The 13,328-nt window shown below is 37.2% G+C and overlaps 1 protein-coding gene across 1 annotated transcript in view; it reads right to left on the bottom strand.

Annotated features, from left to right (window-relative positions):
* Window positions 1-13,328, bottom strand: part of LOC139980106 (uncharacterized) — a 57,123-nt gene that overhangs the window by 24,216 nt on the left and 19,579 nt on the right. The window contains exons 12-30 of the mRNA XM_071991483.1: window positions 13,128-13,231; window positions 12,393-12,570; window positions 10,862-11,086; window positions 10,587-10,775; window positions 10,253-10,453; window positions 9,823-9,958; window positions 9,065-9,180; window positions 8,173-8,358; window positions 7,716-7,901; window positions 6,648-6,845; window positions 6,175-6,414; window positions 5,597-5,794; window positions 4,905-5,123; window positions 4,057-4,308; window positions 3,329-3,571; window positions 2,633-2,827; window positions 1,619-2,127; window positions 766-865; window positions 155-316 (exon numbers count right to left, since the gene is read on the bottom strand). Coding sequence (XP_071847584.1) covers window positions 155-316; window positions 766-865; window positions 1,619-2,127; window positions 2,633-2,827; window positions 3,329-3,571; window positions 4,057-4,308; window positions 4,905-5,123; window positions 5,597-5,794; window positions 6,175-6,414; window positions 6,648-6,845; window positions 7,716-7,901; window positions 8,173-8,358; window positions 9,065-9,180; window positions 9,823-9,958; window positions 10,253-10,453; window positions 10,587-10,775; window positions 10,862-11,086; window positions 12,393-12,570; window positions 13,128-13,231 — 3,837 coding nt within the window. The remainder of the gene's footprint in view (window positions 1-154; window positions 317-765; window positions 866-1,618; window positions 2,128-2,632; window positions 2,828-3,328; window positions 3,572-4,056; window positions 4,309-4,904; window positions 5,124-5,596; window positions 5,795-6,174; window positions 6,415-6,647; window positions 6,846-7,715; window positions 7,902-8,172; window positions 8,359-9,064; window positions 9,181-9,822; window positions 9,959-10,252; window positions 10,454-10,586; window positions 10,776-10,861; window positions 11,087-12,392; window positions 12,571-13,127; window positions 13,232-13,328) is intronic.

A 13,328-nucleotide genomic window follows, 5' to 3' on the forward strand; every position in this document is an offset into this window, starting at 1 on the left:
ATATAAATAAATTAGGACAAACCAAATGTCATTTATGGGCACATTTCAAGGCACATGGCAAAATACAGCAAGGGAAAAGCTAACAACTGACAGTCGAGATGTCAATTCCAGCGAACTACATCGGAAACACCTAAAGAGATTAAAAAGTAACTACCAAGGCATTCTGTGATATTTATGGAGCCTTCATGCAAAGTAGACATTCCCTCTGGGCAGAATGTACAGCTGGTCTGCTCAGTTTCGTTTTGATAAGTGCCGATTGGGCAAGGTGTGCAGATGTCTTCTTCCTCGTTATCAAATGTTCCTCTCGGGCAAGCACCTACAAAAATGAAGTAAATTAATATGCGATGATGACTAATGTAGCTCCAAGTATCATTAAGAAGAAAAAGATCACAACTAGAAAGAGTTTATCACGAAATGTAACATTTTCCGAGAATTCTTCTTCACAGAGATGGCTAATTTAACCGCCTATCATTCAGTTTCAAAGAAAGAAGCTTAGGAATTGTATGACGTTTGGCAAAATACTGATGGATTAATTCAATATCAACAAGACAATGCTACTAAAAATGTCAGCGGAATGTGTCTTGATTAATTGAATACATGCAATGATCGAAAGGATAATGGCGGTGGGATAGGAGAGGAGTATTGGACTACTGTATTAAAACTTCGGAGCATGATATATATTATTATTCCAAATCATTCCAGTCCAAAGTTTCTCAAGACGATGGTCACTTAGCTGTTCCGAGGACTAACAATTTATTTACGTACCACATGTAAGGTACAAAGGATCACTGGCAAACCCTGTTTCGCAAACGGCACTGATATAGTAGTATACCACGTCATGTATTGTGAGATCCAACCCATCAACCTGAGAACATAATGATAATAATAATAGTAATAATAACAATAATAATAAAAATAATTATGAACATAATGAACATGTGAATAATAATGAAAGTAATGATAAAAATGATAATAATGATAGTAACGATAATAACGATAGTAACGAAAAAAGCGAAAATAACGAAAATAACGATAATAACGAAAATAACGATTATGACGATAATAACGATAATGACGATAGTGACGATAATGACGATAATGACGATAATGACGATAATAACGATAATGACGATAATGACGATAATAACGATACAAACGATAAAAACGATAATAACGATATTAAAGATAATAAAGATTGTAACGAAAATAACGAAAATAACGAAAATAACGATAATAACGATAATAATGATAATAACGATAATAATGATAATAATGATAATAATGATGATAATGATAATCATAATAAAGATAATAATGATAATAATAATAATAATAATAATATCGTCATCGTCATCCTCGTCGTCGTCGTCGTCGTCGTCGCCATCATCGTCGCCATCGTCGTCATCATCGTCGTCATCGTCGTCGTCATCGTCGTCGTCATCGTCGTCGTCATCGTCGTCATCATCGTCGTCGTCGTCATCTTCTGAGACGTCGTGCAGTCAATCGGCCCTACCACTCACACCAAGGTTACTGCACAAACAAGGCAAAAAAAGTGTTCCGCAATATTGACCAAAGTGGTTATTATTTCTTCTATAGCATTACTTAAATTCATATTCACCTCTGGTGAGAGCTCTCCAGATTCTGCCCGATAAGCTATTTCGTCAGACAAACCATATAGCGAATCTTCCGCAGTGTACACTTCCTCGTTAAATTCCTCATCCGATTCCACCTCCAATATGTCCAGCAGAAGATCAAATTTAATTTTGATTTCGAACTGTTCTAAACTTCTGCGGTGTCTTTTAAAAACTGTGTTTTGCTCTCGAGAAAGTATTCTCAGTTGTCGTTGTTTGAAACCAGTACTATTCCTCTTCCATTCTCGATATTTGGAGATGGGAGCTGCAGAACGTATTCTTCTTGATCCTTCAGTTACGTTTCCGCAGATAACCTCAACGTTCGAAACCGTGCAGTTTTGATTAGTACGACAAAAGGTGTCAAAAAGTGGTACGTCCATTTCAATCAGTTCTAGGAAGTTGATAGCAATTTGTTGCTGTGTCTCTGAACTCTCACAATTACCAGAAACATAGTGAAGCTCGTTGGGTAGTCGCATCCTACCAGGACGGGCCGTTTCTACAAAAGAAATAGAAACATAGACTGATGATAATTCTTGCAAATTATAACATAATAGCTCGTTCTTCATGTTTCCATCCAAGTGTTTGTTTCAAGTATATAAAGTCATACAGAAGCAGGTTATATATTTGCTATAATATTACTTCGTATATGATTTAGTAAAAGTAAACCCGACGCTAAATTCACCCATTCTTCAAGATTTATGAAAGATAGTTTAAAAAAAGTAACATTAAGTTGTTTGGTTGTTCATGGTACAGTATGCTATCATCTAAGATGACACATTGCGGTTTAAATTTGAACCATGAAACGTCTATCTTCTTAATACTGCATGTAATGTTCATTGATCATATGACCGGTAAACCACACATTTTCAGAATATATCAAACTTATTCATAAAAAATGATAATATTTGAATATAAAATATAAAATGTTCATGTTGATAAACTAATTAAACTTTTATTGAACAATGCTTGCTGCGGTAGTACCAACAATCTCAATTGTTTACCTGAACAGTCATAGACTTTCGGTGGGATCCACATTCCGGATAAGCCACACAAGAATTCACCATCGTATCCTCGTTCCATAGTTCTTGGTATATCCCATCCTTCGAGACAGAACTGAATACAAAGTGTACTATACAACCACAGATCACAAGCAAGACCTCCATTATCAGGAGGACGCAAATCCACACAGGTTACCGCTATATGATGAGATTAAAATGGTATTAAACAATCTTCTTTAACTTATTGTCTTATTTAGTCCTCAAGAAATTTGTCAAAGAAAGAATCCAAATGTAGAATGTCCGTTCTTCTGTCTAATTCTGGTTTAACATTTGAATTCTGTGAAACCTATCCTAAAATTACTGAATTAAGGCCTAAAGTGATGGAGTAGAGCATAATATTTTATACTCTCTTCCGTTGTAATACTTCCAATGTAGTTTTCATTCTTCATATTTGCTGCATCTATACTAGTTGCCCCTATATAGCTAAAGGAATTAAGTTTAAATATCTTTACTGAGTACATGTTTATGTTTGTAAATTAAAACCTTCACAATATAAGTCATGTAACCATTTTTTTTTATCCATCTTTACTTTGTGATAAAGCGGTGTATGTCTACTTATAACATTCTTAAACATCATTGGAACGTTTTGCTACCATTTATCAGACTCTTTAACAATATTTAAAACACCAGACAACTTACGCTCCAAAGAGACGTCAAAATTGCATGTTGTCGACTTTGAATTCGTTGGATTAGTGGCAACGCACTGGACATGATAAGTTCCAAAAGAGAACTCATCCCCAGATTGAAAGTTACAATGAGTCTCCAGATCGTCATTTGATGGCACAGTGAAGTTCGGCTGCAACCACTCCACGACTGTTTTGGATGTTGAGGTCACAATGTCGATGTCATCTGGACAGTATTCTAACACCGGGTAGATATTATCTGCCAAACATGGGTAGAACGTTATTACTTTATTCAGGGAACATGTGTTATTTGTTTAATGCAGACGACAGACGGTGATGAAAGTTGTTAATTCTATGGGATAATGTCTCTAACCAACAGGGTTCTATAGAACACATTTGGTTTGAAATTGTTTCCAGAAGTTCTTGTTGGAGTGAGGTTTTATATTTTAGCATATGAAGAGGGACAAACAATAAATAAATTGGTTAACGCAAAATCTTTAATTCCAGCTGATTAAGATATGGCTTCATTGTGTTTGTACTAATGAACACATATGTCTCTAAAGATATGCAATTTCCTTCATGAGAAATCATCATAATCATAATGATTGAATTCTGAAATGAACAATATAAAGAATTTGCTTGGTCCCTATTATTCTTTCTGATTTGAGCTTTCAGCCGATAGGATGTAATGTTGATTTGATGTTGATAGTAACTAAAATACTTTGTAAAGCAATTGAGTGTTACCTTCAACAATGATCCTAAATGTGCAAGTGACATGATTATTCGCTCCGTCATAGAATGTACAAGAAAGGACTGTATCAGTTCTGCTGGTATATGGAGATTGAAGATTTGGCGGCGACGTCTCCTTTCGGAGAGGCTCATTGGAGTTATCCGTTGCAGTTGGTTCAATGAAAGTAACAACCGCCAAGGGGCTTTCCTGAGTCAAGACCACATGGAAGTCGGGCGGACAAGACACAATTACAGGACTGATGTCATCTGTTAATTGACAAAGCAAAGCAATTTCATTTTTCTCTCTTGTGGTGGGACCCGCGAAATCTTAAATTACTCATATGCGATAGAATATGATGCATATCTCCCTTGAGCGAAGCATACCCTGTCAATAGTTCCAGGGCCACACATTGTACTTGTCAGTTGAAGCAAGCTAATGGGTGTTTGTCGCAGAGGTTCTCCGGTTAACAATCCTTTTTTTCCTTCAAATGATCGCAAACAAGCTATTCAGCCACTTGAAATGAATACTCGAAGGGTTTGTGAACATAAAATCGATGGAAAGATAGCAAAGAAATTTATATCCAGAACTGTATGGTACTGTTGATTCTGACTGGCTTCCCCAGCTGAATAGTTCAGTTGGCAGAGCGCTGGGCCTGTAGCTTGTAGCCCAGAAGTTCAAATCCCGTGCTAGCTATAAATGTCTTTGCTATTTTCCATTTTCTAAAATTTCCCAGATATGTCCATTATTTATGAAGGTAAAATCTATAGAAGATGCCATTGATGCTGATGACAGCAAATCCAGATTGTAAGCATGACAACATCCTTATTTAAGACGACAGTGTCTATAGAGGAATGCGTCTTACCTATGCATTGCATGTTAAGATTGTCCAAATCATGATCCCAGGTTTCGTCGGGTAGGCATGTCAATACCGTAATTGCAGATTGCAGGGTAAATTGATGGGTGCAGTATAAGGTGCATGTACTTCCTGGTGGTATGACATCTGGTTGTTGGCAAATGCTTGGATACACGCTACCAAACTCTGTTCCTATATGTGCATCAGTTATTGGCGGGCAGGTAATTACTTGAAATAAAGATATAAAGCGAAAGAAAGTGCAATAATTTTGATAAAAATGATGTCATGAATCTCGAATCAGACAAAAAAACTTATATCACTAACAAATGGGACCTAAAAAACAAATTCTATATCATTTTCGAGACTATACACTGCCTTACTTTCATTTAAAAACCATATATTTCACTAAATGTCTATGATACTATTACAATTAATCCTAATGACACAATGCGACACCTAACTTCAGCTTCTATGAAAATTCCAAGTCGAAGAAAAAGTGCCAAATATTTTAAATTGTCTATGAAAACTTGAGCGCTTGAAGCGTTTCTTCACATTTTCACTCTATGTTGCTTTTAGCTTTTCCCTAGTTATGAAAAGATATTGGAACCCAGGACATAACATTTTAACCCCCCCCCCAACCGCACCGACCCCACCTCCAGCCGAGCTCAGCCGTAACTGCACAAAGTCTCCCGTCGGCCTACCTCTGCAATAAGGAGCAGCTTCACTGTATTCCCAGTACATTTCACCAGTGAGCTCATTTCTCTGACATGTAGCTATTTCTGAGCCTTCAATTGTGAAGCCAGAGAGACATTCGATGGTACAAGTCACTCCGTAGAAATTGACACAAGGTCCAATGATTTGTGCCAATGGAGGAGGCAGTAACACAGGACATCTGTATGCTAAAATAGAATCAAATAAGAAGGTAAGGAACTTGAATATGCTTGACTAAGTTACAGACAGGAAACAGCTAGTACACTTCCGATCATGGGAACATTTCCTCAAACCAGCACGTGAAAATCAATATGCCATGTTCACTCAAGATTTATCGGTACATAAACATGAATACTTCTCCGTGTTATAGTTAGTATCTCAGAATTACAAAGAAAAACTATTGGCAACGGGTTACTGAAGTAAATGGCTTGGGAAAGTTGGGAAAGAATTTAATATCCATTTTCATTATGTCGAGTTCAGTACTGTATTTGTACACCAATTCAGTGCGACATTTCCGCGGATGTCGTAATTCTGTATTTTCCATGAATGTCTCTGTGATTTCTCTTACCTTTTACTGTCACAGCAAATGAGCAGTAAGCATAATTCCCTGCTTCATCAGAAGCTGAACACGTCACCAGGTAGAAACCAATTGGCAAACGTTGATGGTCAATGTCGCAGTTGCTGTTGGTGGTAACTCCTGAGTTGTCAGTGACGTTTAGATTCCAGTTGACGTAAGTATTCGACGCCGCAATTTCTAAGTAGATTGTGTGGTCCTTAGGACAATTTGTGAAATGCGGAGGTTGATAATCTGTGTACAAAAGCATTCATAAATATTGTCTGACTAATAACGACAGCTTAATAATAGTCTAATGTTTTTATTGATTTATTTCGTGTGTAGAACCCGTTTCATAATCATTAATTTGATTATTTTTATATATTTTTATATTATTTTTATTTAGTTTATTTTTCGTCGATCATACGTTTCCTTATCCGAACGAAGAGACGTGACGTGAAGCGACGTGAACTTATGATATACAATACCTTTGCATGATGCACCAGATACATCGCTGGTCCATGAACCGTCAGCTCTACAAAATACAGATTCAAGGTTCAAAGGAAATATTTGGAAACCTTGAGGACAACTAAACACACACCAGTCTCCGAACGAAGGGTCATCTTGACAGCTGGGCGGTATGACCGTAGCATCGTCAGGAACCTGAAGTCGTGGGCATCTGCTTTCTAAAGTGATAGAAAACCAGATGAACATGGACTATATAAGAAATAAGCAGTCACGTGACCATGGCCTGCTAGCACCCATACTAATATCAGATGTAAGAGTTGGGACCAGACAATTTTGCATTATTATCTCTTCTCTACACGTAGTGTTTTGGGGAAGATATATTGTACTCCGTCGACCAGATTTCGCAAAATTAGTGGAAAATTAGTGGAAAATTGTTGCCCTCCTCACGCCCCATGAAGCACTGAACTGAAACCTGGTGGGGTAGTATAACTTCAGACACAAGTAAGATGGCAAAGATTATATGTGTGCAATGCATTAATTTATTTATTTAAAACGCCAACGTCACGTAACCAAAGGAGCTTAAAGCTCAAGCTTGCCTAATTTTGTAAGAAAAAGGCGTTAAGTTTGCAAACTACTCATTAACCATAAGAACGACGGATGTTCCCTGAAACGAACCAAAAAGTAATATTTTAGCCTTTACCTCTCTACTAAAATAGCAATATGGCTCAAATCTTTAAACACTCCAAAACTTACTGGTTTTGGTATTTACCGCCATTGACGATGCTTAACTGTTTTCCATTCTATACTTGCACTCACATCAACCGACTTACAAAAGTTGTAACAGGTTAGTACTGCACCTCCACTGACCTAATTCAAGGTCAATGCCTACTTGCTCGTCTTTCCCAATATACCTAAAATCCTACAGATGCGCTCATAGTGCACTAGGATGGGCGATATCTATATGATGACCGAAAACAACGCAAAACCCTTGCCGATTCCCAGGAAACCCTGAACCGAGTGTGGCGAATTTACTTCACTCCTCTCCTATTTCCACTCAATATTTAAAGGGTTGCGTGGAGTCTACTGACCCTGACAGGTGAAATCGTTTACATCCCAGGTTCCATCTGACTGACATCTTGAAATACTGCTCCCGTTAGAACTGAAACCAAATGGGCAGTAAAGAGAGCAGACTGTGCCGAAACCTTCCTCCACGTCATCAACGCACCCCGACTTAATGACGTTATCATTGGTATTCAATGCCGGACACTTGACAGCTGACAAAGAACAAAATTAAGTTTCACTCGTAAAATTACATGCTAAAACACCGTGAAAATATAGCCTGACATGTGCATAGCAAGTACCATCAGGTCGTTGTTCTCATGTTAAGCTGTGATTCAAATCAGCCAATTGGTCTGACCTGAGTTTGCATCAGCTGCCATCCTCTCTTATCAAGAAAACTAAGACCCACATCCAATTGTGTAGTTAAAGTATACATTTGGTTTTGCTCTTAAGTAAACAATTTTACACACACTGTCACTTGCCTACCTTCACATGTCGGTGAAGGTACATCCCAATATGGCAAAAGATTGTCATCAATTTCGCAACGTCTTTGAGAAGATCCGAATAGTTCATAACCACTATTACATTGATATTCACAAGTGGCACCATAAATCCAGTCACATTGAACCAGGGAACCGCTAATCGGTGCCTGAGGAACTGTGCATCTTTTAACTGTCGAGTAATAAAACAGAAAAGCTATGATAAATATGCGACTGCTTGTAATGGGCTCTAATTACTTCAGAAATACAGCATTGACTCCAATGACTCAATGCTCGTTAACATTCATAAACCTTTAAGATACAGTTGACTAAAACCGAATCAAACACGGAGAACCGACACATGCTTTTCAAGCAACCGCAAACCAGATACAGAACTAACGCGGAGATGGTTAGTAACAAATAAAGTGGAACACGAATTGCCTTATTACATTTGCAGCGTCAAGTTATGTTAAGTGAATGATAAGTAATAATAATGAGAGGTTTTGGACTTTAGGCCCAGGGATACTTTCTAGCGCAAGTAATCGGACTTCCCTTCTCCGTTCACACTTTAATGTCCACGCGAAAAGTAAAACACGATTACTTCAACAGTTGTCAAGGTTACGAAAACAGATCTCTCATAGACTGGTTCTGAATACAATCTTCAGTGTTTTCAGTGTTATGGTTATTTCACAATAGTTGTTCCGGTAGGGCCAACAAAACATCCATACTAACCACAGATATAGTCAGCCCATGTAAGATATCACTTATGATGGGGACGAATCGAGTCTGAGAAATTTTCACTTTATTGAGCAGAATGATACCAACAACGTTTTGAAAGGCTGAACGCGAAATGCATTATCGTAAATCCGCACCTATCAGTCCAAAGTAGGCATATTTACCTGTCAAAATTATATTGACGTCGCATTGAGCAGCATTACCGGACAAATCCACTGCTCTATAGGTCGATACATGATGTCCTTCAGAAAACAGAGTATTAGGCTCCGGCCCTCTGAATCTGGAATTATGGCAGAAAATAATAACAAACAGCCTGGGCATGGCTTTCGCAATCTTTAGAGAATTAATATCATTAGCCCTTGCAATAATAGTTGGCTGATTATTTAACATTAAACTAATTGGTATGTATAACAGCAACTTGTTATGCGTAAACACATCTAGGCAATTTGTTCTGTAAAGACCTCCTTGAGGTTATCCATCTAATGATGTTTTAGCATGGGGTCCATTTAGAACAACCATTAATCACCCTCTTCTTTCCTATGTATTAACCAAAGACCTATGAGTCCCTTCTGAATAACCATCAAATATCCTATCCACATTTCGGTAACCTTATCCCCAACTAACATATTATCTTCTCCTGCGGTATAAAAGAGATGACAAGCTAGACAGAAATGGAAATAAATTAAAACTGTTAGCAAACTGCTTATCCACTATGGAACCTGTGTAGGAGAATGTGTCAGCTTGTCATTTAGCCTTTGAAGAAGATCCTGCTAGGATCGAAACGTTAGGCCAACTTACTTTCACACAAGTTTATATAGAAGTAGAAGAGACATTTCACGTAGAGTGTATTTTCGCAGTGTATATGTCCATTCTCAGCTTTGCAAATATGACTAATCACTTCATTTACTGTTTCAATGTGTACCTCGTTACAGTAACGTTCCCAGAATTGTCCGTTGCTGATGGAGGGAGATAATTAATAACCTTTGACCTTTGATCTTCCTCTGCAATTTCCTCAATATATTGAGGGCAATCCGATGTGAAATATGGAGCTTGAATATCTGTGAAAGAAAGCTTAAGGAGTTGGTAATGCTGCTTAAAATATGTTCTAACTAGTAATTCGTAAACATTCTTGCATATTTGATGGATTTATCAAGTGTTTAGTACTTCTAGAAGAATATGTGATACTTTCCAAATTATATCATGTGAAAGTTACATGTGTGTGTAGAATTAGCCTTTTTCATTTCCTACATTAAGCAATTGCATTGCAATTTACTTGTTATTTCTTTGAGAATCTTTTTTTTTTTGGTATGCCATCTTAATGTTAACAATTCAGGTAGCGGATGGATTTTTACCTTCACAATTGGTGGAAGCATTCCTCGTAGACCATGAACCATCGTCAAGACAAACGCTAGATGAAGGGCCTTCTTTTACAAATCCCGAAACACACAGGAAGGAACATCTGGTATTAAATGGAATAAACACGTCATTTTCACAGACTTCCGAAGGAATGACCACCCCATCCGCCAAATCTAATGGTCCTGGACACTGGGTGACTGTAACGGGAAAAAAAGTGGTTTCATTGTGTAAGATATTTGCAACCTGTTTACAATGTCATCCGATCAATTGCTTCTTCATCCTTTGTAACAATTAAGGCTATATTAAACATAGTTAGTAAAGGCTACTGACCCTGACATTGAAGTTCCTTTTCGGTCCATGACCCATCCTCTAAGCATCTCCTCGCTTGTCGTTTCCTACCATCTTCATCTTTGTATCCTTCCTGGCAGATGAACTGACAGGTGGTATCAAAATCGACAGTGACTCCAGAACAGCCAGAAATATAGCCATTGATGACCGTAGTCAGATTACACTGATTGGCTGTTGATCAAACAACGTATGATGTGTAACATTTTGCCTTCTTATCAAATACAACATTTATAAAATAGCTAATGATGCATACTTACGAAAACACTCAATCTGAGAGCTTTCCCCGACCCACTCGCCTAGCGTATTGAAAGCACTCCGAGCCATACAGGTGAAATACGCTTCATCAGATGAAAGATGGAAACCATCGTCGCAAGAGATTTTACAGGTGGAACCGAGAACTGCACCTACATTACAATCGTCAGAACCTACTACAGGGTCCGCTACACCCTCATGTGGCAGAGGTAGTGCTTGACAACGTATTACTGAACAAAAACAAGACAAAGGAGTGTAGTTACCATGATAATGTGAGTTGAACAAGAATGTACAAGAAACATTCCAACCTATCCATGTGTCTGGATATATCAATTGTATTAATAAACACAATATGGCAACAGTTTTTTGTTTCTAAATAAATGCGATTTGAGGAGACTTTACAGACCCTTTGTACGTACTGAAGCAATATCATATCACATCATGTTAACACATAAACATGTGTGTTCTCGCTATTATCAATAGTACATTTGATATTTGTAAGTCTACACTGGGTAAAGTTAGAGAAAATACTTGGCTTACTTTGTACCAGGTCACTCTGTTATGCTTTTACAATTGATAATCAGATCGTTAGAAAATTACATTTTTAAACCTTATCAAATCGTTTGTAAGATTGTCTAGTAAATTGCCACTTTTGTAAGAAAACATTACTCTACCACTTGGATATTGACTGCATGTACACCCGTACAAAATCATTACCGTGTAACTAAATAACATTCACACCATCAGTTTTATTGTTCTTATAGGGGCAATGCGAAAGGTCATTGAGATGACACATCAATTGGGATCCAACCACGCCGTAAATCAACAGGGCGCTGTTATATCATTTCTTCCTTGTTCCGAGAAACTTCTCTAGCGACAGTCTCTGAAATCACTGAGAATTTTTTACGGAATCTCAGACGGACAATTCTGGGCTCATTTCCTAATTCACACATGGTGTGACATATTCGATTGACACAATTTGGAAACGAAATGTCGAGCACCGTTCGTTGAACAATGTTACACACATTTGGTCGTCAAACTATCAGAATACCTCTCCTTTTTGATAATTTAAATCAAGTCCGCTAAACTGAATTCTGAGTTTGAGTGTCTCCATAATATTGTATGCAAGTCTCTGAACTGAAATAAACTTGACTTATACCTGCGATTCTTCTCGTACTGGTGAAGATGAGATCTTTTGGTAACATATTTTTTTTTTTAACTAGCACATAGAGTGAGATATGTTGCAGCGATATACACACTACTTCGATATCTGTAGTAGGAATAGAAACTGCGCATTCGGAACCAGGGCCGTATTTACGGCACTGTTAGGATCGATACGACAGCGCCCTCTGTCAAAAGGCTGAAGATTACTTATTTTATAATTAAATATTATTAAATAGAACCTATTTTCTGTTGATGTCTTTGTTCAAAACTAAAATATCATATTATAGTGGCAGTAAAATGTTATGTTTATCCACTTTTTGGGACTGCATTTTTAAAAACAAGAGAACACAATTCGAATGTACCAATAACTACCTTTCACAGTTAACTGAAGAGAAAATCTGTTTTCGTTGCCTGCTTGATCTGTGGAAGTATACCCCAGAACATGGTTACCTTCTTGGAAGACGGTTGTCCTGCCTCCAGTGACAGCGACACCATTAATACTTGACAGGTGCAGCACAACTGGGGGACTAGCATCAATCGCACTCTCAATCTATTTTGAGTAACAAATACGTGCAAAGGTTAATCCCATTGATTTTAATATGTAAAAGTTTGATCTCCAAGAATATCAAAGTTTGCTGCTTTCTGTTACTCGTTTTGCATAATTTGCTTATGTTTTGTTTCTTTGATAATTTCCCATATTGTAGTGATTAACAATACGCACTCTCCTTTGGTTAATAAAACAAACATGCTAACAAACTTTTGATGTTTGGGGTTAAAATGCACCCCATTACTGGAAGACGTTTTGGTTACAATTCGGTAAAAATATAGAAAGCTTAATGGCTTTGGTCTTGCATAAAGTCCGATTAAAAATAGAATAAGGTGCAACATATGTAACGTGGTGACATGTTGAATGTTAGCGGTTTTTGTTTATATTAATGGGTGATTGCCGTGATAGTGTAATTGGTAAAAGCAGTAATAATTGGTAAATGATAGAGCTCATATATATATATATATATATATATATATATATATATATATATATATATATATATATATATATATATATATAGATAGATAGATATATATATATATAGATAATATACTAACAATATCGTCTTCCCATTCACTATAGTCGACGACCACATTTAACTCCAAGGGCCCAGCAAATTTCACAGGATCAGGCGGAACAACGATAATAGGTGGGTCTTCATCTGCAAGGAGAGACGTCCAAGAAATTACAGTAAGTACAATAACACACTAACATATCAGTAAGTATAGAATGAAATGTGTATGACCTCAGTGCAACTT

This window comes from Apostichopus japonicus, chromosome 14 (assembly GCF_037975245.1).
Source record: "Apostichopus japonicus isolate 1M-3 chromosome 14, ASM3797524v1, whole genome shotgun sequence".
NCBI classification, from domain to species: domain Eukaryota; kingdom Metazoa; phylum Echinodermata; class Holothuroidea; order Aspidochirotida; family Stichopodidae; genus Apostichopus; species Apostichopus japonicus.